The sequence below is a fragment of the Marmota monax genome, unplaced genomic scaffold (assembly GCF_021218885.2).
Source record: "Marmota monax isolate L192 unplaced genomic scaffold, Marmota_monax_Labrador192_F-V1.1 WCK01_AAM20220418_F8-fsc00083, whole genome shotgun sequence".
NCBI lineage: Eukaryota > Metazoa > Chordata > Mammalia > Rodentia > Sciuridae > Marmota > Marmota monax.
In genome coordinates, this window is record NW_026692848.1 from 7,431,341 (window position 1) to 7,454,290 (window position 22,950).

Below are 22,950 nucleotides of genomic sequence, written 5' to 3' on the forward strand. Positions count from 1 at the left end.
TCGGAGCCAGGGCATACACAGCATCGCTGCCCTCAGAGAACAGCTGCGTCCACTCTGCCCTGCTGGCCGGGGCCACATGTTACAGCAGTCAGAGGGATACGTTTACATTGAGGTCAGACTGAGCGGCTCCCACCCAAAGCCACCAGTGCTTTCCTGCTGTGCTTGGGGAACCGTCCAGGGTTGCTGTCTCCTGGCTCACAGGGGACCTCATCTGATGCTTGCCACCCAATGCCAGTCCAGCCGAGCTCCAGGCTGAGCCCTCTCCTCCCGTCCCCCTTCCTGCTGCTCCCTGCCTGAATCTCTCTCCTGGTGGGTCTACATTTCTCTCCTCTCCGTGTGCATGGAGGAGCCGCAGGGCAGACAGGAAAGGCAGCTTCCTGCAACACGGCTGGGCCGCTCAGGAACAGGAGGACTGATCTGCGTCCACAGAGGCCAGGGCGGCAGGCGGGCGGGCAGGGCTGCACGGATCTGGTGTGACGGAGCGGGAAGGACAGCCGAGGTGCTGGGGGAGGGCGCTCAGCCCATGCCGCCTGGGTGTCCACAAGTCCAGGTTCACCAAACCACACAGTTATAAAGTGCTCGTTATGTATTAGTCAGACCCCCATTTAAATTGTTAAGGAGAGATGGTGAATGAAGGTGACACCCTTTGTTCTTGATACAGGGGCTTATCAAAGCCCAGTTCCCTGGAAGACAACGAACACAGGCCACTCACCTTGTGAGATAAACAGCATGACCAAGCAGGCTGCCCCGGCCACCAGACTGGACAAGGCTAACGGGTAGATGCGGCCAGCACGGTCAATGGTGACGAGGATGATGAGAGCCGCAGGGAGTTCAACCAGCGCGGAGAAGAAGAAGTCCAGGTAGAGGTTCCTGCTGGTGGCCCCCATGTGCATGACCAGGCCCTGGTAGACCACAGCGCAGGAGAACCTGGGCGAGAGGAGAGCCCAGTCAAAGGCAAGCTCTGCAGGGGACCAGCAGCTCAGGGAGGGCGCCCCCACCCACTGGAGAGAATGTGTCACTGGCATAGAATGTTCTAGAGCAATGCAAAAAGAGGGCGATAGAAGGGCCCTTGAAGACAAATTCCTTTAATGATGTGAGAGGATGCCTTATGCTTACGAGCTTTCGCCGTTACCATCGTCATCACCATGGTAACAAGGTCAAGGATCCTGGGCACAACAGAGCGGAGGCCCTGAACCTCACAGCACCATCTTTAACGGGCACTGATCGTTGCCCCATGCGCCTGCAGGGCCCTCTATCTGTAGGTCACAGGACACAGACACAGATGGCGGGGCCTTCCTAAACTGCCCGCTCTCCAGTACAGTCGGAGGGTGCTGTGTGTCACTGGGGGGATATCATTTTGGAAACTAGAGCCTCTTAGATCATATCTGTGTCTACATTGTTCAACGAGACTTTGCTCAATAAGAAATCCAGATCTTGTCCCAGCATGCAAATTGCCTGTGTGCTCCGAAACTGAGATGGCAACTGATGTTCCTAATTAATGTGCCCCCCTTGTTTTATAAAAGCCTCAGCCAGAGGATACTTGTGGGGCTTTTGTTTCTTGTCATTGCTGATTGGACAAAAGGGTCAAAAGGAAAACAAACAAACAAGAATAATGCACACACCTGTAGCTTAGTGAGTTTAGGGAACCGGAGCCACCCCCCGCACCATTTGGCCAGTGAAGTGGAAACTGTCACACACTGCTGATGAGGAGATGGGCTCAAGAGAAAAGAACCTACAACTTGAATTTGCCTGTCCACACACCAGGTGATAAATGAGCAGGGCTGCCACCTTCAGGCAGAACCCATGAATTGCATGTACATATTAAAATAACAACAACAAAAAAAAAAAAAAAAAAAACCTGTGCTCACTGAGCATTTGCTGTATCTGTACCCCACACTGTTCCAAGCGCTCTACACAGATCATCTCTTTAATTCCCCTATGAGCTAGATACTGTTATTGCTTCCATTGCTGATGAGGACACTTAGTCACAGAGAGACTGAGGCTCTTTCTAAAGGAAACACAGCCAGGAAGTGGTGGGCAGATTCCCAGTTTGCAGAATGAAGAGAAGCAGGTGGGGCATAGGAGGGACAGTGGGAGAAGGTGTCAGGGGCCAGATCACATAAAGCCTTACTTGCAGGTCGGAAAAAGAAACCTGGCTCTATTCTCAGTGGATCAGGAAGTCTGCAGAGCGTGCCGGCAGCCAGTATCGAGATTTGCCTGGATGGGGGTGGCCGTAACAGAGGCATCAAATGCCACCTTGAGAGGTATGTGCTTGGGGTGCAGGGGAAACTGAGCAGCCCGGGTGAGTGAGCAATCACTCCTGTCTGCAGGCTGCCCACAGAGGGGCTGCAGAATCAGGCACCACGGAAACCCGCCAGCTACACGGGGCTCTGCAAGGGCTCACTCTGTGGTTGGGTGCAGGACCCCAGGGCAAACTCAGGGACAGGGCTGGTGAGTTCGAGGCAGGGGCAGGGCAGGGTGAGCCCAGTATCTAACACCCTGAGTGGATTCCGTGGAACAGCAGTTACTCATTCAACTTTCAGCAAATATTTACTGAGGGGCTACCATGCGCCAGGCACTGCCCTACTAGGTCGACTCCTTCTTCAAATAAAGCCTTAGGTGTTAGTGCCAGCAGCTGCTACTGGGAAGAGGAACTTCCCCCAGGGTCTGGCCGCTGAGGACCCTGTGTCAGAGAGCAACTTAAGAATCACTTTGTTCTGAGGGATGCCCATATGGAGGAGCCAATCCAACAGGCTGGGTCCCTTCCCTTGCTAGCCACTGAGAGAGGAGCAGACCCCTGGCGTGGGCGAGGGGTATGGCGGGAGTGCACGGGAGTTCTAACCAATGGCTAATGAAGGCACAGAGAGACCCTCAAGAGGGTCCTTAGGTTTTTAGATGTGAGAAAAGAAAGGGGTCTCCCCTTTGAAGGGCTCAGCTTTCCTGATTGATGTCATCAATCCCTCCACCTTCCGACACGATGTCAAGACCTGCTGCTCCCCACAGAGGAGGCTTCGTAGAGTTGAGGCAGCTGCAGCTCCTCTCTGCCACTCCACGGCCCAGTAACTGTCCTTCCTGTCCAAACGGGCCTTCCCCATGACCCAGCCCCCAGGGAGATAAGGCCCCTCGGAGCTCTCTGACTGCTGACCACTGTTCTGAGATGGCCTCTCGCCCCGCTCTCTCTACACCTGAACCATGCTGGGGACTTTCTTTTGCACCCCGCGTTGGGGCAGCGCTGCAGGCCAGCCTGCGGGCAGCGGGGCAAGGCCTCACCATATGTACATCAGGATGCAGGTGTGCTTCCTCAGGTTGGGCGTGCGGAACAGGTCTATAAAGGAAGGGCTCCGCTTTTCGGTGTCGTCCTCTTCCAGAGAGAGGATCTAGGAGGGAGAAGATCGTCACCCACCCAAGCTGTGAGTGGGGTGGTCCCCGGGGGGCCACTGCCACTGATGGCTATCACACCCTGACCTCGAGCACAGCTCCACCACTTCCCCGGGCAGCCCCAGAGGCCCCAGGTCCGGGAAGTGAGAGCCCTTCCTGGTCCACCTGTAGGTCAGCAGGAGGCGATTTCCCATTCTTCCGGGCGATGTGGTTCATTATCTTTATTGCTTGAGTGTTTCTCTTCTGTGACAGCAGCCATCGGGGCGACTCCGGCACACACCTAGGGACACAGTGCATCACCAGGTGGCATTCCCCAGAACTCACCTGACGAAATGCTGAGGAGAGGGTGCAGTTGTCAGAGACACCCCCTCCCCAGGTTGGAACTGTGATTCCTCGAACTGCTTGTGGATGAGGCCCAGGGCTATTGTGTGCTGGCCCGTGTGGCCCTGGCATGAGCTCTGAGGGTCACTCAGACTCAGGTCACCTGCTAAGATTCACAGAAAGAAGGGACCACAGCCCCCCATTAGTCTTCTTTCTGTGGAGCAGGGCCCCATGTCTCCAGGAGCGGGCCCCCTCCGTCCATCACCAAGCAATGCTTGGGGGCCAGCTTTCACCCGGAGAGGATGGGTCTACTCCAGGTCCACCCTCAGCAGAACCGTGGCAGAAGGTGCACAGATATTTCCCTCTGCTGTTTCCTCTTCCCTCCACGATGACGCTTATCTGTGGAGCTGGTTTTCCTGCCAGACCCTACAAGGTGCTCACGGCTCTTAAGAACAACACCTCATTTGGACTAGTTCTGTTTCGCAGTGACGCAGTGCACACGTTTCCCAGGGACACCCTACCCTGGGCAGCCTTTCAATCATTCATACATTCATTCATTCATAAATTGACTCAACCAAGATCAAATACCTACTATGTGGCTGGGTTAGAGGGGTGTCAGAGCCTTGTCAATGCCATTATTACTTATAGACGGGGGGTCGGGGGGAGCTCCAAGGGTGCTCCATGCCGGACCACGGGAGCCTCACAGGGCTGCAGGAGGCAGAGCCCTGGTGGTAAAATGACCCTGTTCCTTGTACTAGACACTGTAGGCAGATCGTCTCCAAGATTCCTCTGGGCTGCAGAGCAGCACCTGGAAACCTGCCCCCTCACCCAGCCATGAGAAGGGACCACTGAGGGCATCTCAGTGCGGGCAGCTGGGCTTCGTGTTTCTGGAAGGTGCTCATTGGAAGCCTCGGGCTGGGCAGGCAGCGCTGTGCTCCTGGACTTTAGTCTGACTGTGGCATCGCTCCCGTCTATCGGGGGGGGGGGGTATGGATTTGGACCGGCTCTGTCTGAGGACAGCGCCCAATGCCATCGGGGTCATCTGGCAACATCAGGACAGCCTGAGGGCAGAAATGGCCCACGGGCACAGTCTCCGGGAGCAGCTCTGCCTCACGCATATGGACACCATGGCCCCTTGGAAGGTGGCCCGTGTGACAGAGGGGCCCTCCGTCCCACGGAGCCTGGCCCCAGAGCGACAGGCCTTAGAGCAGGAAGCTGTGCAGATTTGCGGGGGACACATTACCAGTAGTAGAGCAGGAAGAAGAAGGTGGGCAGGGACACGGCCAGCTGGAGCCAGCGCCAGTGGGGAATGGCATAGGCCAGCCAAGAGAGCCCCAACAGCCCCACGGTGAAGGCCACCTGGTACAGGATCGCCACTGTCCTTCTGTAGCCTGAGCCGACACACTCTGTGACTGAAACAAAGAAAGTCACCGCTGGACCCCGGGGGAGGCAGGTCTGAGAGGTCCACTCCCACTGGCCTCTTCTCCCAAGCCCCAGCCTGGCCCAGCCTGCTCCCAGCTCCTCTCTGTGTGGCCCTCATTTGGCCCCCAAACCACACCTGCTTGCCCAGCTTCTCTGCCTACCTCCACCAACTGGCCCAGCCCAGACTCCCGGGCAGCCGGGGGGCCCTGGGCCTTCCGACTGCTCTTTCTCGGGCTCCTCCTTCCATGTTTCTCTCCTGGGCTTCAGACTCAGGCTCTCTTCCCACATCTTCCCCTAGGAGCTCTAGGCTGAGCTGGACATTCTTGGGGACCATCAGCTTTGCACAGCTAAGTGTCTACGGGGGATGGGGCTGTTCTCTCTGTTAGGATGCTCGAGGGCACGAGAGGTCTCCTGTTCTGGTGGCAGGCAACCCACGTGGTGTATATTTATATTAAATACTAGGTTGGAATGTGTCTGCACCGTGGGGGAACAAACAGCAAGAAGAAGGCAGATCAGGAACGTGGCGGGAGGGAGGCCGTTTACACAGGACTGGTGGGACAGATGGACGGAATTGGAGCCGAGACACAGACGGGGTGGGAGAGGCAGCCACGCAGATGACAGGGAGGCTCAGTCCAGTGGCAGGATGCCCACGGTCTGGAGGGGAACTGTAAGGAGACTCTCGGGTTGCAGGGGGTCAATCAGGAAAACAGGCGAATGGGGGCTGAATCTGGGGAAGGCGATTCTGGGGGGCCTGCGGGACATCACAGGAACGTTGCCTCTTACTGAGTGGAAGGGAAAGTCGCTGTGGGAGAGCCACAAGCCACGGCCTGTCTCCAAAGGCTCACCCTGCAGCCCTGCTCACAGCTGGCCGTGGGTGCAGCCGGGAGGCCTGTTGGGAGATGGGGCAACGGTGGTGGCGTGGACCAGCAGAGGTCACGAGGAGGGCAGGGTTCTGTGTGCATTTTGGAAATACAGCCAATACGAGGTTCACTGGTGGACTGGAGGCGTGGGAGCTGGAAAGGGGATGTGGTGTTGACTGCGAGGTGTTCACTGGGCACAGCTGGGGGTCTGGGATGGAGGACGACTACAGCCTGCTGCCTTGGGGTCCTGCCATGTTAATCAGGAGCCAAGAGAAGAGATGAGAAGGAGCCACCAGTAAGCAAGAGGAGAGCCAGGTAGCGTGTGTCCTGAGCAACTGGAGAAGCACATCGAGGGACAGAAGTCTCCGAGGGCTCTTGGCTAAATGCCCATTTTGGCACCTGCCCCTGGCCTTCCCATGAGCTCCCAAAGGAGGAGGACACCTTATCTATCTCAGCACCCCAGCCCCTACCATTGCCTGCCAAGCAGCACCAGTGACAATTAGAGGGGCGACGCCATAGCGGGCATTGGTCTGAGCCTACCCTACACCCAGGGCAAAGTACCGGCTCCTTACAGCAACCCCAGGAAAGAGGGCACCATCATATTCCCATTTTGAAGCTTCTGAGGCACAGAGAGATCATGGCCCTTGCCCCAGATCACACCGCTGCCCGGTGCTGGAGCATGGATCTACCCCAGCTGCTCCTCTCTCCATGCACCAAGCAGCGCCTGCGGAGCACACGGGACCTCAGCTGAACCACCAGACGTAACCAAGTGCTCGAGGTTCTCGAGGCAGGAACACGGTTTCTCCAGGCCCTCGTGAACTGCCCTCGGAAAGCCAAGCCATAGGACACCAGTTTTAGAGGAGCAGCCTGGCTATTTGTTTTTTTTTCTTGAAAGAGCAGAAATGTGGCTTAGCTTCCCTGGGCCGCTGGGCCCCATCCCTGGGCTCAGGAGAGTTCAGGTGACTCTTTTATTTGCTTTCCTCCAAGGAGGGAATTCCTGTTTTCTGTTCCGACCCTTCGTAGAATAAAGAAAAGCTCATGTGCAGACTGCTCCTGGGTTTTTAAAAGCTCATGGTGTCTGTCTCCTCTGTCCTTTCCTGCTAGCTCTGGACTGTCATTTAAGCCATCTGAGTTCTATTTCTTTTAAGGAGTTGCTGGCTCTTTCATACTTAAAACACTCCCCCCCACACCGGCTTGGCTTCCTGCAGCCCCCCCACAGCCACAGAGGAGAAAAGGAGGCCACACCTACCCACGCCTGCCCGGGCACAGGACACACAATTAACTACCACAATTCTCTACCCTGAAGACTCCCCTTCCCTCTGAACGCACCCCCCCCCGGCCCCCTTCCACCCACTGCCCCCTCCCTGGGCCCAGGGAGACGTCAGCCCTGGGTGATTACTCAGGGTGTAGCCAGACATCCAGGTGCCCTTGCTGACCATCCCCTGCAGCAGGCGAAAGAGCAGCATGGACGTGTAGTCTGGGGACACGGCTGTCAGCACACCGGACAGGGCCATGACCAGCGAGGTCGCCAGGAGACACAGCTTACGGCCAAACCTGAAGAGACAAGAGGCGGGAGGAGGCTGAGGACCTGGGCCAGAGTCACCCCACCTGCCCACGGACACCCCTCCTGGGCCTGGCAGGCCGCGCCCACACAGCTCCCAGTTCTGCACCTCAGGTGGAACTCCTGCCTCACCACGAGCCCTGCCTCAGGAGTGTGCCTGGCCAGCATCCCTCTTCTCAAGATGACCCGTCCACCCATGGGCTGTGACACACCTTGACTCACTCTCCTTTCCCTGGGCCCCTGCCCCACCTCTGATCTGTACCTGGCTTCACCTTCCTCCCCCAGGCAGCCTCACAGCAGCTGGAAACTGCCACCACGTCCCATCTCTGCCACCTTCTGCAACGGGCTCCAACTGGCCATGTCCTCCACCCCTGCCCCAACCCTCTCTTGGCGCGGTGGGGAACTTGACAGGACCAGCCTTCACTCACCTGTCTGCGATGTAGCCGATGCCCAGGGACCCAAGGAAGAAGCCCAGGTTCACGCAGGACTGAAAGAGGTCCACCTTCCAGGCGTTGGCACACACCAGGTTAAACTGCCACCAGGGACCCAGAACAGAAGGGCACGTGAGCCAGAACCACACCTTCCACCCTCCCTCCAGACAAGGCCAGGCCCCTCGGAGAGCTTCAGGTTGTCCCTTGCACGGTTTCCTAAGACACAAGACAATGAGCATCAACACACTCCTCTAACACCCTCAAAGTGACATTTGCTAAAGCAGCTGTGGTCCTGTGCTTTGTCCTTCATAGTCGACTGTCAAAGGACAAAATGACTTTGGAAAAGGAGCAAGAACAGGTAGACCTCAGAGGAGACGTGGCTGCCAGGTCAGTTCTCTAGAAAAAAGTAGAGCCTCGTGCTTTCCCAAAAAATAAATGTAGCAGAAGAAACATAGGATGTTTTCCAGAGTCAGTTGAGGATCCTCCATGTGTTTAATTGGATAAATTCCACCAGTGACAGTGGACATTCTGTCACAACTGAGTGGCACCTGAGGAGGGCAGAGGCAGGGGTGAGACATTCTGGCGTCTAGGGGTGGCCAGCACTGTAGTCTCATGGGGTGACATGTGACAGGTAGGAGGAGACTCAGAGGGCCCCACGTGACGCAAGCCATAGAAGAGTGGACTCCAGGGAGACCAGAGGCGGGGAGGCAGGAGCTGGGCTTTCTGCCCCCTCCTGCTGCCCTTCCTGGGCTTCCTGCCCTCCTGTCCCCCTCTCTCCTTGCTTCCGATTCATGGCTCCATCAAACAAGCAGCACTGCGGAGCGTGATGGCAGTAAGCCACCTGGCGACTTGGAGCCCCAGTCCCCAACTGAAACAGGCATGTGGACCTGTCCTGCCTCACCCTGTGAGCTCAAGGGCTTTGTCTGATTTTAAAAAGTGTTTTATTATCCCTCCCCACATGTCCAAAGTTGTCCCGGGGTCAGACATTCAGAGTCTCAGGCTGAACTCAGCCGGCCCGGTGTCATCGGCAGATGCGTTCCTCGGCGTGAACGACGTGTTTTCTGCAATGGAGTGAACACTCTGCATTATGTGGACTTTCAGGAACAAACATAAACCTTGCCATCAGCCGTCCTGTCCTATGGAGTGACAAGCTCAGTGTCACTCATTCTCTCCACCAATCCCAAGGTTCATTTCCTTTGAAATGTGACTGGAAGCACACCTTCCAGTGGAGCCTCTCCCAGGTGGCCCTCCCAGGCTGCCATTCTGCAGCAGTGGACCCACAGGTTTTCCTGCGCCCTGGGCTCGGGCGTTGGAACACAGGAGGAGAGCTCATCTTGGGTTATCTGGCTGTCCCAGGGTGTGGCTCCAGCTGCCAGGGTCTGCTTGAACGTCCCCCATATCAAGAGGGACAGTGCTCTACAGCACTGAAGTCACGGGGTGGAAAGGGACGTGGAACTGTGACCCCTGGCCTCACTCATCCCTTCCTGGCCGCTGCTCTGGTTTCATTCCATCTTTGCAAGTCTGTGCCTCTGTCAGTTGCCCCGTCCCCCTCCTGACAGGCTCTGGTGGCCACCTTGCCCGGGCTTCATGCACAGCCAGACCCTCCCTGGGGCTGGAGGAAGCCGGTCTCTTTCAGCCTCACTTCCAACCCCACTGCCCGCAAGGGTGGACACTGCCAAGCTGTGGGGATCAGTTCCTAGAGCCACCACACGCAGGCTCATGTGTGCACCCTGGGGACACAGGCCTGGCCCCACAGAGAGGCCGGTTGGCACAAAAGAGGGCCAGAGGAGGTGTTCTAGGCCCATCCACTGGGCCCTTTCCAGCACAGTAGAGAAAACAACAGGGATTGTTAAAATCCCTATTCTCCGTGGTCACAAGTGGGAATGCAGGTGGCCACGCAGGACTAGGCAGGCTTGGGATGCAGCGGCCTGACCACCTCCCCCCACCTCTGCCCGGGGAATGGCCCCTCTCACTCTGTGCTCAGGCCTAGAGGAAGCAGTGGCCGCCTGGGCTGGTGTGGGGCTACGGCTGAAGCCAGGGCAGGCAGAGCAGACCCTCCTGATGGGGAGTCAAGAGCCAGGGACATCACATCCCTTCCCCAGGAGCCTAGTCCCCAAGCCTTGAAGAGGGAGTTGAACCTGGTGTTCAAACAGGGTCGTTCATCTTCCTCCTCCAGCAGTTCCAAGGTCCAAGGCAACCCTCGGTTAAACATCAGTTCTACAGAGACGGATAACTACAGTCAATCCTCAAGAATAGTCTCCAGTTCAGGATAGGGAGGGACGGGAGGGCAGCCTGAGAGCCGCTGAGGGGAGAATTAAAATGGGGCCGGTTTCCTCTGCCTCCTGCCTGACGTGCCCCACGCTGCTCTTCCTTCTGCGCGAGTCCCAGCACCCGCAGACTCAGTCCAGCACCGTGGACACTCCTCCTGAAAGCGGCTCGCCCTCACTGTCCCTGCTGGTCACAGTCCCAGGACTCTCAAAGTCCTCACCAGAGCTCTCGCTTTGGGGCTCATTTGGAGCCCCTCTTCACTACACAGAGCCAGTCGCTTCTGTGAACCTCTTCTGGCCTCCTGCCTCTGGCCCCTCCTCCCCGTTTCTGCAGCTCCTGGTCCTCAGCCCAGGGCTCAGTGGCTCCCTTTGCCTGCTCCCCTCAGGCCAGAACCCGCAGTAACAAAAGCGAGCCATTAAGTGTGGAGATTCCTGATTGGTTGACTGATGTATCTAGTTTATGCTAATTAGATAAGCTGTGTGGAATGTATAAATACTGCTCCTGTCCTGCAATAAACGGGCTTCCACTCCTGCTGTATCAACGTACACAAGTTGTTCGTCACCCCCCGGTTATTTGCTGCAGCCGTACTCCGGCACCCCTCCTTCTCCCTGACCCGCAGCGCAGCCCCCTCCTTCCTTCTCCCTGACCCGCAGCGACTTCCCCGTAGCCTTCCAGCGCGGAGGCATTTCATCGCCATGACAACCGTGTGGATTGACATTTCTCATCTGGGCTCTTTTCTTGGCCGCTTCCTGCATCTCCCTATTTCAGAAGACTCCGATCCCACCACCAACCTGCTTCCAGCCCAGTCACTGGGTCTAGTTAGGATTGTCTTGCTCCTTTGCCCAAATAAGACCAAACCCCTTCATTTAGCCTTAAGGTAGGTTTGCCAGATGTAGCGAATAAAAATACAGAGTGCCCTGTTAAATCTGAATTTCAGATAAGCAATAATCTTTTTAGCATAAATACATTCCATGAAATATCTGTATTCCCAAACCCAGTTATCAATATAAAATATTGTGCAATATCCAAAATATAACTATCCTAAAAAACAAAATGGCATTATCTAGCCAGGTCCAGTGTCACGTGCCTGCAGTCCCAGCTCCTCAGTAGCCTGAGGCAGGAGGATCACTTCAATCCAGGACTTTGAGACCAGTTTGGGCAGCATAGCAAGAACCCAACTCAAAAATTTTAAAAATTCTATTATTTGAAATTCAAATTTAACAGGGTACCCTATATTTTATCTGGTAACCCTGAGGACTCCATAACTCCCCGAGGTGGCACAAGTTAGCTGACTCTTGAACTTGACTCACGCTGTTCCCTGGGCCTGGGATTTACTAACTGCCCTTGCCTACCCCCTCCACCACCACCGGCTCCCCTTGCTGGCCAAATCACCCTGAGGCTCAGCTCAGATGAGCAGCTGTGAGCAGCCGGCCTGAGCACTCTCCTCCTCAGAGCCCCGGCCCCTCTGCCCTGCGCACAGCACCTCCCAGGCCCCACTGAGACTGTCACTAGTGGACCCACACCCTCCCTGAGACTGCAGACTCTATGAGGGAACTTCACACAACTCCTCTGTCCCCTTGCAGGGTCACCACCAGTGCTAGGACTGAGGGAGAGCTCAGAACATGTTCATTGGAGATGGACAGATGGACGAGTGCCTGGGCAGTGTCTGCACGGAGTCCTTTCCTGCACAGTGTGCCTTGGCCCAGAGAACAGCAGGTTCCCGTTTGGGTCCCACAGGGTGGAACACCCCTGGCAGGTGACCCAGGCAACTTAGCCACCACTAGAGGATGCCTTGGGGACTGTGTCCACTCAACAGCATGTAAGGCAGTTGCCCCAGCACCTGCTCTCCCCAGGTGAGCAGGCTGAGTGTTGATCATGTCAGGGGAGGGGACACTGGCCTTTCCACCAGGAAGAGCCCTAAACATGTTGGCACTGAAGCCACCGAGGAAAGGGGTGAAAGGAAGGAGACTGAGAAGCCCTGAGCAGGCGGAGGGGCGATGGACAGTGGGGGGCGGGTGTGGGAGGGTGTCCTCCTGTTCTGGATGTATGATGTCCTCACCAAAGCCAAGCCATGGCTAACAGCCTCTGAATGGGTCTAGGCCTATGGCTTCTCCAGTTGGCCAAGTGCCCACAAAAGGTCCATAAAGGGAGAAAATATCGTGTCACTTTTTACTAAAAACTTCTCAAAGCAAATGCTCAAAGAACCAATTAAATCATCTAAGCAAGGCCCCTTGGACACCACTGCCCTGCCCCACAGGACACAAGCAGGACCACACAGCATAATGCCTTAATCACGGTTGTCAGCTGAATCCCAGAACACTGTGTGGCAAGGTCTTATGATCCCAGTTCAATGATGAAGACTCAGAGAGGCTGAGTAACTTACCCAGTGATGCTCAGCTAGTAAGGAGCATGTCTGGGATCAACCAAAGTCAAGGCGACTCCACACCACCTCAGTGACCGTCATTTAGGTCACCTGTCACCACTGGGGGGGGGGGGAGTTTCATAATACCAACCATGGGGAAGCACAGACGTGAAGTTGTAGGCTCTGGGAAAAGCCAGTGGGGCAGGAGTAGAGAAGCCCTCAGACTCCCTGTAAATCCCAACAATGCAGTGCATCTGCGTTCTGTCCTCCCAGAGGCCCAGCCTCCTCCTACACCCAGAGTTTGTGACAAAGAATGCAGGAGGCCAGGACACAGCCCAACACCTCGACCTGCGCACGGACCAGGACCCTGCCCTCTTGTCTGTTGAGAAACTGAGCCAGACGGGCTTGCTGTACATCTCCTGCCTGTCCCTGAAGTCTCCACATTACCCTGAATACAGAACCTCTGCCTACCTCAGTGACGATGGAGGAGCCAGGAGTGTCGTACACCCAGCCATGCTGACAGGGGACAAGTGGCAGGTGGCTCCTGTTGGCAGCCAGGCTGGCCAGAGGGTCCACGCAGCTGAGGGTGCTCTGGTTCCAATCCACCTCATACTGCATGCACTGGCGGAGGAAGGCCTCATCCGCAGCCCCCAGACCTGGCACGGTATAGTTTAGCTCCTCCGCTGGGCTCCAGCCGCATCGCTGGCTCAGCTCAGACACCCCGGGGCTCCGGCAGTGGTGGGGGGGGCTGAAGCCCAAGAAGACGATGCCCAGGTAGATGGGGGCTAAGGCCGCCGAGGTGAGGCATAGTGTGAGGAAGACTCGCTTCTGGTACCAGCCAAACTCCCCCACCTGCTCTAAGACATCGTCCACGGTGGGCATGGCTGGTCAGCACCCCCGCCAATTTGGCCAGACCTGCTCCCGTCTGCAGTGGCCGCATTCAGTGTCTCTTAAAGTTCTTTGAAATGGGAGGTTTGAAATCCAGTTTCTGCCCAGGCATGATACATCTGGAAAGCCACCAACTAGCAACGACCTTTTACCCCCGGGCTGGTATGAGGGCAAGGGTAGAAAGCACGCAACGGCCACTCTCGGCCACTGTTTGCTCTGCTGGGAAACCAGTCAGCTCAGCGCAGGCCCCGAGGGCACCGGAGTCCACCCAGAGCAGGAGGAGGGGCAGGCCGCAGGCCAGGAGCCCTCCTCCCCCAGGCCCCTCCAATGAGATTATCTATTAAAGAAATTCCTATAACCTGATAAGCCCTGGTGACGAGCTGCCTGCCTTTTCATCTCAGCCTGCAGGCCTAACGGGGGCCACAGGCCTGCACAGCCTCCTTCCCAGCCACCTCCGTGGAGCCTGCCCCGCACACAGGTGCAGGCCCTCAGGCCTCTGCTCTGTTGGGCTCAGGGGATTTAGGACCAGAAACTCAGGGAAAAGGGGGTAATGAAGAACCACAGGCCACTCGGTGACCATCCAGGTCAGAAACACCAGCCTCAGGCCAAGACGAGTGCCGATACACTCCTTCTCGTGACAGCCTTGGGGTCGGTGCCATTGCCGGGCCCTCCCCACACCTGGAGAGCAAGGCAGGGGGACTCAAGAGCGCCGTCAGAGTTCTCAGTGGAGATCCGGGCTTTACCATCCAGCGCTGCCCTGAGGACCTGTCACCAGCTGTTTGTTGGGTCCTGGGTTCATTCCACAACCCTAACCCTAACCCTAAACCTACCCCTAACATCATAGCATTTCCAATACTATGACAGGCCATGGACCTCGGAGCTGGGACAGTTCCCAACTCTAAGCAGCTCACAATCTGTCGGGGAGACAGACCTGTAAAGGAACAATCACCAGAGCAGTGACCACAGCCAGCAGGGCCAGGGAGCCCCCTAACACTGCCCCTTTGCCCACATGGACCTTACCAGTTAGCAGACTGAGCAAGGGGAGAAGGGAGTCAGGCAGGGTGTGCCAGGCCCCTGCCAGGTGGCCCCAGACCCCGCCTCCCAGTGTTCACACCTTGAGTGTGCAGAACCTTTTCCACCAGATGAAAATAGCAAATGTCATGGTGACACCTCTGTGATTATGTCACATAAGGTTGCAGCATCCAGCCATCCCCGGTGGCACATGAACACCTGTAATCCCAGCTATTCAGGAGGCTGAGACAGGAGGATCAAAAGTTCGAGTCCAGCCTGAGCAACATATGGAAACCTTACCTCAAATAAAAACCAAGGAGGGGTATGGCTTAGTGGCGGAGCACCCCTGGGTCAATCCCCAGTAACGCACACACAGACACACACACACACGCACGCACACACACACACAGGTTGCAATTGCATCTTCTGCAGCCTCTCTCCCCTTGGCTTGAGGAAGCAAGTGGCCCTGGCAAGGTCCTGAGGCACCCGGGCTGATAACCAGCGAGAAACCAAGACCCCGAGTCCTGTGATAATCACGTAGGCTGGGCAGTGCGTCTTCTCCAGGCAAGCCTTTGTGATGAGGCCACAGCCCTGGCTGGACCCTGGCTGCAGGGTGCAGCTGCCGGGTAGCCATGCTCTCCACCCACAGAAGCTGGCCTATGGCTGGCACTGAGAGCAGGTGGTTACACAGTGACAGACCGGCAGACCCTGGGTCCTGGGCACAGGTGCAGCCTGGAGGGGTGGGCTTGGCTGGGCTCCAGCTGTGCTGGTGCCACCGCCCTGTCTGCAGAGTCCATGCTGTATACTTACGCTCCACGTGCCCAGGCTTGTTTCTGAGGCCAGGGCCTCCACGGCAGGGCAGGGCTGGAGGCTGGCATGGACCAACCGACCCTCTGCTCTTTGGCCTGCTGGGGGTATATAGGCAGCCTCACTGGCTGGCCACCTCCAGCCAGGGTTCCAGCCCGGGCCGCCTGCTCTGCTCCAGGGAAATGCAGAGCATGCGTCTGTTGACCGCGGGACAGAACAGAACCAGGCGGTCGAGTCCCCTGGCCTCCATCCTGGAATCCCCCCATCCCAGCTCATCAGTGCTCCCTGCCTTGGATGTGGGGGGCCGACTGGGTCCTGAGGCCCCTCCACACTCCACACAGAGAAACCTGGTGGTCTCCACCAGACCTTTGCCTTCTGGAGCCCACGTGGGGCCTCAGCAGATGCCGCTGCCTCCCCAGGGCAGGCTCCTGGGAGCCCGGTTTGTGAAACAGCCTGGGTTCCCAGAGAGACTAGGTTAGGGCCAGCTCTGCACTGGGCTTTGGCCTGCACTTGCTGGTGAGAGGTGATCTGCACCACCAGGCAGAGAACACGCCCTCCCCCTTCAGTCCTAGAGGCACCTGACATGGGCGAGGGTCCAGGTCCCTCACGTGACACAGGAGCCACTGGGAGTGCCTTTCTCTTGTCTTTTTGCTCCGTGGGCACCTCAAGCCCAGGGATCCACACTGGCTTGGTCAGAAGCGTGGTGTGGGCGGCAGCTCTGAAACCCCCCTCCCTGGGAGTCTTCTTCCTTGGAAGTGCTCAGCCTGTGGGCTGCTGCTGGGAGGGAGGAGGCACAGGCAAAGCCCTCCACAGAGACAGGCCAGGAATGCACACAGAGCTGGAGGCTCGCCCCCTCTGCCAAGCCCGAAGTGCCCACTCCCCTTAGAAGGGTGCCGGTGTGTGCTTGGGAAGCAGCCAGGCTGCAGGTCCCACTTTCAACCTACGGGGGAGGAACCCGGCCTCCCCGGCCCCAGCCCCACGGGCCAGGCCTGACGCCACTGCTCCCTCACTCCCTGGGGAAGGTAGCGGCCCAGCTCCGGGGCCTGTGTCATGATTCTGTCAGCTCCTGCTGAATATGCCACACCGGACACGCCACTTGGGCCTACTTTGGGATTACTTTGACCTGAAGTTCATTAAGAGTGATGTAAGGAACGCTCCCTGGCCTCCTCTTCCTCGTTGGCCCACAGGTAGGGCTCACGTTCTCCTCTCTTCTCCTTCTGTGGAAGGAGCTGCTTCTCCCGCCAGCTCAGTGGGCTCAGACCCTTAGCTTTTGCTGGTCCCTGCAGGGTTCTCCCTTTTCCTGTCCAGGTCCACAGAAGGAGGGCTAGGCACCCCTGGCAAGTGACACTTCAAGGGAGATGAGTGGCGAGGGCTGTGGCCACCGAGAACTCACCGTTCCTGTGAGCATGCTGCCCCACGAGGGACAGAGAAGCAGTGAGTGGGCATGGCAGGGGCAGCCTGGACCAAGGGCCGCTGTGCTACACATGAGAAGCCGTGGCCAGGAGGGCAGGTGCTGTGCTTTGGCGGTGGGTGGCCCCTGCCAAGACACATGCTGAAATCCCATACTAGAACAACGGTATGGAGAGGTGGCGGGGACGTTAAGAGGTACTTGGGTCATGGGGTTCCACCCTCACGAAGGGATTAACGTAGGTGCCTGGAGAACAGGTTAGTTACTGCAAGAGCATGTTGTTAGGTAGTGTCCAGCCCACTTTGTCCCCTCTCTTCTCCACATGTCCCCAATTATACTTTTGATGTCTGACCTGAGATACCACCAGGCCATCACCAGCACCATGCTCTTAGGCTCCCCAGCCTTCAGAACCATGAACCAAAATAAACCTCTTTTCTTTATAAATTACCCAATCTCAGATATTTTGTTGTAACAACCCAGAACAGACCAAGACAGCAGGTCACCTGCCCCATGTCATGTGGCAGGCTCAGGCCAAGTCTCAGTAATCAATTCACTCAAAGCCGGGTCACTTGGAAAGAGAGGAGGAAGCCAGGTCCAAGGGCAAGCCCAGATCTGTGGGGGGTGGCGGGGAGGCATGGGCCTCCTAGGCCACTCTAGGTGTTGCCTGGAATCCAGGGGGCCTTCTGGTGAAGTGGCCATCTGCACAAGGGGGCTGACCAGTCTCTGCCTGAAGGAGTGTTGCCGGGTGCCAGGAAACAGACAAGATGGGAAGTCAGCCATGACTCAGCAAGTTGGTCCCGGGAATTGGGCCCGCTGCCCACCCAGCAATCCTGAGGGTGAGGGGGCAGCTGCCAGGGGACCGCCATGGTGGGCACATCCTTAACCCCAGCACCTTCTAACACAGCATCTTCACCTCCAGCTCATCAGGGGACCCTTGTCACATGCTGCTGAGAAGCTGGGGAGCAGGGGTCTCAGCCAGGGCCTCCAAGGCCCTGCCTCTCCCCAGCACACCTGTCCGCTCCCAGCTGCTCCAGGTCTGAGGCCTCAGTTTCCCCACTCCAATCCTGACAGTGACCCAGGCCTCCTTGTCCTGCAGGCCACTGCTGCCAGACTGCAGTCGTAAGTTGAGACAATTGGCGACCTCGGCGTCCCTTGCCTCTCTAGATCTACAGGCCTGAGTCTGTCTTGCGCTCCCAGGACACTCCTGTCCCCACTTGCTGAGCACACAGGTGATCCAGAGCCACGCGTTAAATCCCCGCTCCCCTCTCCGAGGCCCTCTGGCCACATCTCCAACACTCTGAGGCTGCGTATTCACATAGTCCATTGCTGGGTGGGGGTCCCAGAGAATAGTTCCAGAACCAAGAGAGTAAATGTCTGTGGGGTAAGCCACCAGCCGATGGCCTTGAGCTACTGCAGCCCAGGCAGACTAACACGGGCACAATAGGGGATCCAAACGCCAGTCACAAGGAGTTACATGGTACCCACGGCCTCAGCCCCCTGGAGAGCACATGTGACCCTGTATCATGAGTCTGTCAGCTCCTGCTGAATATGCCACCCTAAGACACGTCACTTGGGCCCAAGGATTCTTTTGACCTGAAAGCCATTAAGAAGTAGATGTAAGGAACGCTCCCTGGCCTCCTCTTCCTCATTGGCCTTCAAGTAGGTCATACATTTTCAAAGTTGTCCTTCTTCCTCTCTTCCCTAAGGTGGATAAAGGTTGACCACTAGAGACCACCCTCTTCATCTTGGTGAGGGCACCAGAGGTGTCTACACAGCACACGTGACTAACTAGCCTTCATCTGCCGTGAGTTTCCCATACAGTTGTCCCCATTATCAATGGAGGACACCTTCCAAGATGTTCTGGGATGCCTGAAAGCACAAATAGCACCAAACTCTTTAGGGACTCTGTTTTTTCCTGCATATACCTATAATAAAGTTTTGAATTATAAAAGAAAATCAGTAAGAAAATAGAAAAATTATGGAAATATGCTGTTATAAACTTTTTTTAACTTAAGAATTATTTCTGGAAAAAAATATTGAATTTCCATTTGGTATTTTTATCCCTCAGTTAACCTCAGGTAAACTGAAATCAGAAAGCAAAACCACAAATAAGAGGTATTGCTAGACATAGGTACTTCCTACAGTTTTCCACCCCGAGAAGCCCAAAACTATATTCCTTCATCCTGTCATTTCTCTACAGAGCTCCAAGCCACCTCTGTCACTCTGCCCCTGAGTTTCTCCCATGTGTGTACAAGGTGCGTGTGTCCTAAACTGGTTTCTCTCACTAATCTGTGGTCTGCTAGGGGGGCTGCAGCAGAGAACTGAGGGTAGAAGGGAGATTTTTCACCTCCCAGAGCTTCAGGTGGGAAGGGATGGTCACAATTTCTCGTCCTGTCACAAGTCTAGCATGCAACCTGGTAGATGAAAGATATTTGGGACCATCTTTTGGAATGGATAAGGAAATGATTTTATCTCATTTTCACTGAATCGTAATGAAATGGGCTGTAACAGGCCACAAGGGACAGAGAAGCAGTGAGTGGGCATGGCTGGGGCATCCTGGACCAAGGGCCACTGCCCCAGGCTCCTCACCCAGGGGCCACGGTGTGTGAGGCAGGCTGAGCTCTGGGGAGCCTGCATCTCGGAACCTGCTTCCCCAGGCTGCCACAATGCAGTGCCACCCACTGGGGCTCAACAACAGGAATGAGCCATCTCCCAGCTCTGGGGGCTGGAAGGCCAAAATGGAGGTGTCGGCAGGACTGGTATCTTTGGGGGCTGTGAGGCAGGACCTGCTCGGGCCTCTCTGCCTGGCCTGTGGGTGCCTGTCTTCTTCCTGGGCCCCTTCACATTACCTTCCCTCTACACCTGTCCCTCTTTCCACAAGGACAGCAGTCACAGTGGCCTAATGTCCTCACTTCAACTCGATCATCTCCGTACAGACCCTGATTCCAAATACGGTCACGCTCTGAGGTCCTAGAGGTTAGGACTTCAGTAGATAACTAGAGAAACACAATTGACCCGTAGCAATCTCTGTACCCGGCTCTCAGATGCAGGGGAACATGAAGGAGGGCTCAGAAGCACCAGTTGGACTTCAGCGTAGCTGCCAAGGTCGACTCTTGGGTAGCTTGACCCAGGGGACAGAACTCCCCAGGGGGAGCTTGGGGCAGAAGGCAGGCTTCTGGGGAAAGGGGGCTCTGAGGCAGCAGGCACTGATCTTCTCTCAGGCCTCAATATCTCTTGCTTTTCCAGCTTTACTGAGGCAGCCAGACAGATAAAAATCAGACACATTTATGGTGTCTAATGTGATGGTTCATATGTGCGTCCCTGTGAAACGAGTCCCCAGAGGAGCCAGTTAACACACCGGGCACCTAATCACCTCCTCGTGTGTGGGGAGGACGCAGGGTCTACCCTCTGGCAAACTTCAAACGCACTATCAAGTATTAGTAACTACCGCTGCCACCCTTAGGGTGGCTGCCACAACCTGTACATCTCATAACAGGGGACGCTTGTGGCCTCTGACCACATCTCCCATTTCCTCCATCCTGCTCTCTGCCTCTGTGAGTTTTTAATATTCTGCGTACAGTGAGGTGGTGTGCATGGTCTTGAGTCTGGCTTGTTTCACCTAATATAGTGTTCTCTAGATTCGTTCATTGCTGCAGATGGCAGAACCTCCTCTCTAAAGGCTGCATAGCACCTGCTGTAGGTGCACACACCTTTTTTGATCCATCCCTTTGTCGATGGATACTGTTTCCACGCCCAGGCTGTGTGGATAGTGCTGCAGTGAACCTGGCCTGCAGGTCTCTACTGAGACACTGACTTCACTTCCTTTCTTTCTCTCCAAGTCAACAGGGCTGAGGAAGTAGCTCATTGTGGTTCTGATCTGCACTTCCTTCCTGGTCAGTGAGGTTGAGTGCTTCTCCTTATACCTGTTTGCCCTTATTTGTGAACCCACAGCGTGCTCTCCTGCGGACAGCCACGGACCCGCGGAGTCCCTTTGGCCCTCTGGGTGACAGCCAACCCTGCCCAGGGGAGCATTTCCCAGCACTGCACATATCTACTCCTTCCGGGAGGCTCCCTGGACACATTTCTATTGAAGTTTCATGTGTACTCAGCAGGCGCTGCTTCTTAAAAGCTCTTGAAAGATCTCAAAGCAAGAAAGGCTGTCACTTCCATTGAGCATTTTCCAAACTCATTTGAGCCCAGATCCTTTCTGTTTATTTTTTTTGTTGTTGTTGTTTTCTGTACAACATCTGTTAAAATCATACAGATCAAGAGGTGTGTAGGGGGCACCCTTTGGGAGATGCTGCTATGCGGGCGCACACCTTCCGCCCACAAGACTTCCTATTCAAGTATGATTCTGCAGTTACCCAGGGGTCCTCTCCCTGACCCCTCCTGACCAACCAAGTCCCAAGGCCACCAGGTGGGGTGGAGCCAGACAGGCTTCCTCCCAGTGGTGGTGGTGGGGGCAGTGAGGAGGGTGCATATCAGGGTCACTAGAGCCTGAGTGGGATGGGAAAATGACCTGACAGGTCAAGGTCACAGAAATTAAGAGACACTTTCTAGACTGAAGGAAACTAGAGGACCACACTGACTGGACCCAGCAGTTCTCTCAGGCCCTTTTCTGAGACAGGCACTGTGACAGCTGGTGTCACCTGAGTGGGACCTGAGGCTTACTAGTAATGATGCAGCCATGCTCGTGTCTTGGCTTTGGTGCTGGCCCCGTGGCCATGTGGAGAGGCCCCGGTTTGTCAGGCGCCGTGCTCAAGTGTCTGGCGAGGGCACCACCAGGGTGAGTCAGGCATAAGGTGCTCTGCCTCCGAATTGGAAAAAAGGAAAGAAACCTGGAGCCCAGGAAAATGTCCCAGGCCTCTGCACCCACCTTCCTTTCCTTGGTTCAGAGTATCTGGGGGTTCCCAAGGCCATCTCTGGCTGGATGGGACAAGGTGGGCAGGCCCAGATTCCATCCTTGCCCACCCGGGATAACCACCAGTGAAACCAGACGATCCGATTCCTTCTGACACCAGAACCGTCAAAGTAGCGTGGTAGCGTTTTCTTCTGAATCTGGCTGGTGCACGGTAAAGATGAGAGACAAACACCAACCCCCAAAGCCTGGCCTGGGCTTCTCCTCCTAAGGAGAACGTGCTCTTCCCTGGACCTCCTTCCAGCCCGAGCCTGAGCCTTCATCTCAGCGTCGGCACAGCCAGGGCCTCCCTGCCCGGCCCTGCCAGCGAGAGGCCAAGGGTCTCCATTCCCCTGCTTCCTTCTTCTCCACTTTGTTCAAAGCAAACCCCGCCTCTCTGCAGCTTGGCCACACTCAGGGCAAGTCCAAACGCCTCCCTGTGACTCTATAAGGCTCCAAGTTCTGGGCTGGCTTCAGCTTTACCTCTGCTGCCCCTCTCAGTCATGTCCCCAACCTCAACGTGGCCATCGTGCCCCTGGGCCTCTGTTGGGCCAGCTGCCCCTGCCTGGCCCTGTTCCGCCCCTGCTGACCTCACAGCAGCTGGCTCCCTCTTGCTTGCCGTAGCTGCGCATGTACTGATCCTAGCGAACAGAGTCCGGGCACACAGCAAGCCTGGCACCGGGGCAGGAGAAGCCAAGGGCACAGGAGTCAGAGAAACACAAGACCCCAGGCTGCACCCACAGAGCCCAGGTATCCTTCAGGAGCAGACAAAGGGGGTTCCAGAAATCTACTGTGTCCCCGTCATCTCCCCTGCACACACTGGCCCATTGTGGGCTGACTCCCAAGAAGAGTGGGGCACTCGTGGGCCCACCAGGTACAAAGCATCAGACTACCCCCACACATCCAGATGATCAGGGACACTGACAGGTACCCTTGCTAAAGGACCCATCTTGTGTAAGGAGATGTCTCGGTGGCTGGTGAAGTTCGGGTTTCACACGTTTGTGAGCTCTTCAGTCACATTTCCTCTTCATTGCAGACTTCCTTCTCATGGGTTGCTTGAGCATCCATAGGCCACCCAAGCATCCTGTGGCCCTGCCCTTCAGTGGACAGGCTTGAAGTCGGGGCACAGAAAATCTCATTAGAAGAAAAGTGAATGATCATTTCTCTGAAACATTTGAATTCCTATTTGCTGTCAGGGCAGGTTTCCCCCAAAGCACCTGTAAGAGCAGCTGGCGAGGAAAGAAGTCCATGTGAACACACACCCCCTCATCTCTGAGGGGCCTAGGAAGTGCTGCCCTGCAGCAGGACCCCACCTGAGCCGGCCACCAAGCCTGCC

General features: G+C 56.2%; 1 protein-coding gene across 2 annotated transcripts in view; it reads right to left on the reverse strand.

The window, feature by feature from the left end:
* LOC124095896 (solute carrier family 22 member 1) overlaps positions 1–13,695 on the reverse strand; it is a 30,267-nt gene extending 16,572 nt beyond the window's left edge. The window contains exons 1-7 of one of the 2 annotated variants that reach the window (XM_046449307.2): positions 13,075–13,695; positions 7,971–8,074; positions 7,381–7,535; positions 4,943–5,111; positions 3,466–3,658; positions 3,271–3,377; positions 713–927 (exon numbers count right to left, since the gene is read on the reverse strand). In XM_046449307.2, coding sequence (XP_046305263.1) covers positions 713–927; positions 3,271–3,377; positions 3,466–3,658; positions 4,943–5,111; positions 7,381–7,535; positions 7,971–8,074; positions 13,075–13,485 — 1,354 coding nt within the window. In that variant the 5' untranslated portion in view covers positions 13,486–13,695. The remainder of the gene's footprint in view (positions 1–712; positions 928–3,270; positions 3,378–3,465; positions 3,659–4,942; positions 5,112–7,380; positions 7,536–7,970; positions 8,075–13,074) is intronic. The other variant, XM_046449309.2, reaches the window with a different exon arrangement.
* Positions 13,696–22,950: the final 9,255 nt, after the last annotated feature.